Raw genomic sequence first — 7103 nt, 5'->3', positions numbered from 1 at the left:
ACCTATTTAAAGGGCATAGTTTTGGCAGAAAATATTGCCTACACTATATGTATATTATATGTAGATCATTTGAACACTGACTATGAAGAGTAAGTGTAGTAGAATCAAAAAGTACCATGTTTTTAATAAAACCACCACAAAATTGTTACTTTGCTGATATTGGAAATAGAATTGCTTCAAATTCATATGACTTCTCAAGTATTTTTAACAAAATATTTTTGGTAACTCAATAACCCATTTCAGCAACTTCTGTATTATACTCTGATAAAAAAATTGTCTTTTTGTGATTTAATTTTTTTTAGCACTACTCAAAAGAACATGACTAGTAAAATAAAAATAAAATTGTAATGATGACACTGGAATGGGGATCTAGTAGATAGGAATTTATGGAAGATAAAATTTAGAAACTGCATATTTTCCACTGGTAAAGTTATGTTCTTTTTGAAAAGATTTTTTAAAGCATAGCCTGCTATACTAAATCATGGTCTTTAGATATTTTTTACTGTGGATCAAAATCAATATGAAGAATATAAAACTTTCTTGCAACACAACTGCCACAGTGATAAAACTCAGTCCTTGGATCACCACATTTTCTTCCCTCATAATGGAATAAAACCAGGAAAATTAGAAAATATGTTGGAAATTAAATGTTATGGAAATTATTCCTATAATTATTGTATTCATACAAAATAACAAGGCTAGGATAATAAAATTATCATATTGTGCATCCTGAAAGATAGTACAGGGGTTAAGGTGCTTGTCTTGCTTGTGGTAGACCAAAGACCAATTCTCAGCACTACATGGTCCTCCAAGGACCACTGGGAGCAATCTGCAAGAAAAGGCCTGGGAAAAGACCCTTAGTACTGCCTGGTATGGCCCAAAGTAAAATAAAATAAATGCCCAAATCATCCATTGTTCTCTGGGTTCTTACTTGAGTGTAAAAACAATGACTTTTTTTTTTAACCATACCTAATTTATTTACTTATGTCACATAATCCATTCTGAAAGGAACCAACCACTCATGTCTTTGTAGATTTCTGTATATGGGAGAAATTCAAGATGCATTTACTGAGAAAACATTTATGAGAGAACATTTATGCAAGAACTTTTTCGAGTTCTTTTCAGTCGTTGAGTGTACATAATAGGTTTCAGTCAAAGAAATCACTGAGACAACTCGATTAGCAATAATTTCATATTTATTTTAAAGTTACTATCTTCATGCTTCATTTGCCTCAACAGTAATATATAAATAATAATATTTTGCATCTAGCAAGATAAAATTATATTTTTATTTGCATACTCAACAAATATTTGAGTACCTGCTATTTGCTGGGTACTGTAGTTTGCATCTATTATTAAAATATATCTCTCGAGTTAGAATCTCTCTTCAGGTCTAAATTCTGATATTATTGTTACCAGACTCTTCCTCACAGGTACTCCACAAGTATTTGTTGCATGAAATCAGAAATGAGGAAAATTTGTGTCATGAGTTAAATAGTACAAAACACTTCAGACTACTGATACATAGAAACAACGATATTTGTGGAATTTTTCCAAGGAGGCAAATAAAATTTCATCCATTAAATTTTATTGTTTACAGAGACATATGGAGACACCAGAAAAGAGGGAAAGTGTCGATCAATTGCTTAGCAAGAAATGTTATTTTCTACCGCAGTGAAGCTCACAGGCATGTGGAATAGTCAGAATCAGTATTACCGAGCACTGCTGTAATTTCTACACTAGAAACAGAGATGAGAGAATCACTGTCTGGGAGATAGAAGGAAGATGTTACAGAATGATTGAAGGCTGACACATGAGTGGGATTGTAGGAAAGTGCAAAAAAGTGATGGTTAGAGCTGTGCATGTCTAAGCAGAGTTAGGACAATGGTAAGAAGAGAACACACACAGGAACAGATGCTTAAACACCATCTTGGAACATGAACATGTGCCCACCTCAATAAGAAGAGTGAATCAAAACAGTTTTGGTGTTAGGTTTCCCAACCTTTATCCATCCACACATGAACTCTTCCAACCTGTTTCTTTCCCGTGCCCCACTCTGTCCTACTGGTGGGACCCCTAGTCTCAGATCTTGGCAACCCCAACCCCCATTGATGTGGTCCCTCAGTGGTCATATGGCCCTCAGATGAAAAATGTTTCAGAGGATGGAGCCCCTTTATTATTTAAAAGCTTATGTGGAGAGTCTAGTGTGAGGCTATAGTTGAGTACCAGTTGGCCACTGGAGTCTGTGCCACTTTTAAGTGAGGAATTAGGAAGGCAACTTAGTGTAGTTGTAAGAGAACAAATCTAGATACAGACTCCGAAAGACTGAATGGCAGTCAATGGCATGTTAAACTTACATGTTCACAGGAAAAGATACGCAGATGATGTACTAACGAGACTGCTAAAGTGATTTGGAACACGGGTTAAACTTACTATAATGAACTTTATACTATCTATTATTTTGAAATATAGATCTAATAAATTCAAGACTAGAATCTTGGTTGGAGCTATTTTATATTCCCAATGAAAATTCATTTCTTTTATATTCCATAAAGAAGTTATTGGTAAGAAACAGCTATGTGATATTATCATCTCAATTTTTACTCAGATGAAAACACTTCATCTTGTTTTGGGGGTTATGTCAATTCTTATTAAGATTGTTTTGATATGGTTCTTTGGAAAGTATTTCTTCCTTGAAGGGATGGGAAGCGAGGAGATGACTTAAACAGCTTCAATGACCACAGCACAGGCTTTGCGTGCATAAACCCTGCGTGGCATGGATCCCGGAGCACTGCAAGACCAGCCTCTCAGTACTAAACTGAGAGTAGCTCCCGAAGACTCCCAAATAAAGAAATGAAGAAAGAATAGCAGAAGTAAATGGGTGATTAAAAAAGCACAAGATTTAATGCTAACCTTTCAGTACCTGTACTGCAATAATGCCCAAAAATGTCCAAAAGGAAAGAGAAACAGAGAGAACAAAAGAGAGATGAGAGAGCAAAAATAGAAAGAGATGAGAAAGAGAGGGAGTGAGAGAACAAAAGAGAGAGCACAAAAGAGAGAGATGAGAGAGAACAAAAGAGAGATGAGAGAAAAGTAGAGAGGGAGAAAGAGAGGAAGAGCGGGAGAGGGAGAGGAGAATAGAGGGAGAGAGAGAAAAATAGAGAAGAAAAGTGCTTGTCATAAAGGCTGACTGAGGATGGGGGGGGTGGAAGGAGGGAAACTGGGGCATTGGTGGTGGGAAATGTACACTGGTGAGGACATAGATGTTTGAACATTGTATGACCAAAACCCAATCATTAACAACTTAATAGCTGTGTATCTCACAGTGATTTAATAAAAATAAAAATACATAAATAAATGGGAATAAAAGGAAAAACTTAGAAGTGATAGAATAAAACACAGAATATCTTTATAACCTCGAAATGCAGAGAAATCTTAAGCAATAAAAATTTCACATCCTAAAGTTATACTACATTGGAATTCAATGCAGTTCACAAAGACATTAAAAGTGGATAAGGCAGAGTTAAAGATTTTTGGCACACATATATTTAACAAAGGACTTATCTGTAGGATCAATATGAAAAACAACTCAACAGAAAAATGAGCAAGTCTCTGAACAGGCATTTCACAGCAAATGCCATACTAATATCCTTAACACATGAAATGATGCCTTTTTCTCATTAAAGCCATAGTGAGAAATGATGAATCAATTTAAAAACCAGAATGGTAATAAAATTATAAGTAAAAATTAAAAATTTTTAAATGGTCTTTAACAACACACTGCCTTGATGATTTACAGCCACTTGGAAAATTTTTTATCCTAATAGGAAATTAATCTCATGTACATCCAGTGATCCAGCAATACTATTTCTGAATGCCCATGTCCCTACAAAATTCATATCAACACCTACTTCCTAATGTAATGTTACTATGAGGGGGTGCTTTGGCAAGGGGTTATGCAATAGGATATGACTAGAATTACTGTCTTTATAAAATAGCCCATGGGGAAGGCTTTCTCCACAGCAAAAAGACATAGCTAAATGTTAGGTCCTCACCGGAACAGAACTTTGATGCCATGATCTTGGATTTTCCCATCGTCTACAAGCTGTTTATGAGAAAAAAAAAGGAAAAAGAAAATGCACAGGACTAGGGGAGCTAGCTCAAAGGGCTAGTGTGCATTCTTTGCCTTCAGAAAACCTGAGTGGAAGATCCCTCCCCCGACTGTGAGGTTCCCCCAAGCAAACCTGAGTGACAGATCCCTCCCCCCACTTCGTGGTCCTCCAGCCCTGAGGTGAAGCATCCCTGAGCAACACAGGGTGTGGCCCAAACAGCAAAACATGCATTAAGAAATCAAGACTTTAGTAAATATTTTCAAAATTACTTTGATTTTCTTAATAACTAGTAATTTGCAGAAAGTGGTATGGAGATAAGATAATACAGAGACTTGTAAGATAAGGTCTCATTTGAAAGAAGTTTCAAAAATAATTTGATAGACTACTTTCTCTAATCTTTTAAAAAAGATATATATCTACATATATATTTTCCATAGAGGCCTAAAATTGTCATAAATTATTTTTTCTAGGAAAGAGAACCTTTTTCCATTGGAGCATTTGCAATTGATATGAACTTGGTGCTTCCTGTTAAGTGTGTATCTATTTTTAAAAATTGGATCTCCCATGATTCACTTCAGGAAAAGAGTTCCTTTTCATCTCCTAATGGATCACTTCAGTTCATATAATGATATGAATCATGTGTTTCCTAGTTATTATAATTGGATGTATTTTTTCAAGCCAATAGAGAGTACTTCCTGGCTATCTCTCTTAGAAATGGACCAAAGGCACTCAAAAAATTTCAACCTGTGATTCATCGACTAAGTCCCACTAAGTGAAGAAAGAGAATAATATTTGTGCCCTTTCCCCCTCTTTCTTCCTCCTTATTCTCTTTCTTCTTTCCTTCCTTCCTCAGCTTAGGAAAATGTTAATGAGAAGCTCTGGAGCAAGGAACACTTGGTAGGGATATATAACCTCACAGTGTCCATGGTGAGGAAGCAGGATGCAGGGGTTTTGAGACCATGTTCGGGGTTCATACAGTAGAAAGTGGACTCAGTCACAGTCTCGGACACCCGGCTTTGATTCACACATCTCAGGAGAGGGCAGCCCCCAAAGGCAATGTGCAAGAACCCAGAAGCCCTGTCATCCTGCCGTTCTCTTTCCAGACATCTAGTGGGGCCCTGCCCAGTCTGAGAGACATCAGTCCATAGCAGAGATTTCCAAGATTTTTCATCCTGATGTTTTTTTCATCCAAAACCCTAATGAAAATCTGATGGAGTTCACAAACTTTCACAACAAAGTACATACATTGATGTAGATAAATTTTACATATCGCTCTAAAGGTTCATTTTGTTAATACAACCAACAACACAAAGGAAGGTACCTAGAATTAACATGTACAATAAGTCTTTATTTTCACACATAAACTATTTTCCTGTGAAGAGTTATATTAAATGTAAAGGTTAAAAATATTCACCTAAATGATATGAAATGATATGGGCATATTGTTTACTTTAGCGATCGAGTTTAGTACTTTTTTCAAACTTGTAAACACTTAAAGAAAAATATGGGTACACAAACAATACAAAAATTCTAATTTTACTTTATAAAGTAAAATAAAATCTCACAATTTTCTCGAAACTTTACACAGCATGATGTCACAAATGTACTTGAAGACAAAAATGGCATTACTTTTTATGAAAGAGAAGCGGTTTCACCATTCCTGCCAAAATCTTGGGTAACTGTGCAGCAATAACTTCTGACATCATTTCTGGAAATTCAACACTTAGTGACCGGGACTGGATAAATGTATTCAAGCAGTAGAGATGAAGTTGTTTCACAAGCTGTTGATTTAGCAAATGGATAAAGAAAAAAGTGAAATAAACAATAAATCATATACTATTCAAACAAAATTTTCTCCTTTGCAGTATGAAAGTAACATCTTCCACTTTCTAGGATAATATGTGAAAGTTATTTTTTTATGATGAAACACTGCTGACTTAAAGCAGTGTTTCCCAAAGTAGATGATACTGCCAGCCCATCCCCTACCCACACCCAGGTAGTAGTTTGCTAGTGATATTTGGAGCAAATGGAGAGGAGGCTTAAGTTGGGGGCACTGTTTATTCACTTAAAAAAGATAGATTTCTGGAGGGTGAAAATTGAGTGATTTTTTTTCTGTAAAGGGAATTGTAGACTAAATAAGTTTGGAGACGTCTGACAAAGAAATGAAAGCAATTCATAGCACAACAGGATAACAAATGTGAAGTGTCATCCCACTGCTCATCGATTTGCTCGAGTGGACACCAGTAACGTCTCCATTGTGAGACTTGTTGTTACTGTTTTTGGCATATCGAATATGCCACGGGTAGCTTGCCAGGCTCTGCCGTAGGGGTGGGATACTCTCGGTAGCTAGCTGGGCTCTCCGAGAGGGACAGAGGAATCGAACCTGGGTTGGCTGCATGCAAAGCAAACACCCTACCCGCTGTGCTATTGCTTTAGTTCAATGTGAACATTTTTATGCCAATGTGAATTATGCCAATGTGAGCATACTGGCATAATTCTTTCAAGGTTGTTTTTCTTGTATAGAGACATTCTTGCATAGAGACAAACCAGGTATAAGCACAATATATACACATATATTTTAAAAATCCAATAATTTTCTAAAGCCTATACATTCTGGCTTTCCACATGATAATCTATTAATTCCTCCTTGTACAACTGAGCATGATTCATTGTAATCTAACTTTAAAAAAACCATTTCATGTAGTGGACTGTGATTTATTTATTTGTTTGGGGGACCACACTGTTCAGGGATTATTCTGGGCTGGGCTCTGGGACCATATGGGATTCCAGGGATTGAATTTGCTAGGTTTCATGCAAGGTAAATAAGCAGGTACAGACTTACCTGCTGTACTATCACTCTGGCTCCTTAATTTAACATTTTTATGTCAAAGTAATTGATGCATATAATTTTTTTTTTTGCTTTTTGGGTCACACCTGGCAATGCACAGGGGTCACTCCTGGCTCTGCACTCAGGAATCACCCCTGGCGGTG

The 7103-nt window shown here is 36.3% G+C and overlaps 1 protein-coding gene across 1 annotated transcript in view; it reads right to left on the bottom strand.

Annotated features, from left to right (window-relative positions):
- Positions 1-1193: 1193 nt before the first annotated feature.
- The window catches only part of PGR (progesterone receptor), a 66815-nt gene continuing 60905 nt past the window's right edge, over positions 1194-7103 (bottom strand). Inside the window, exon 8 of the mRNA XM_004605162.2 lies at positions 1194-5893. Within this exon, the coding sequence (XP_004605219.2) occupies positions 5738-5893 (156 nt within the window). The 3' untranslated portion in view covers positions 1194-5737. The remainder of the gene's footprint in view (positions 5894-7103) is intronic.

This window comes from Sorex araneus, chromosome 3 (genome assembly GCF_027595985.1).
Source record: "Sorex araneus isolate mSorAra2 chromosome 3, mSorAra2.pri, whole genome shotgun sequence".
NCBI classification, from domain to species: Eukaryota; Metazoa; Chordata; class Mammalia; order Eulipotyphla; family Soricidae; genus Sorex; species Sorex araneus.
The sequence above is the reverse complement of the archived record's forward strand: the minus strand, read 5'-3'. Positions and strand labels throughout refer to the sequence as shown.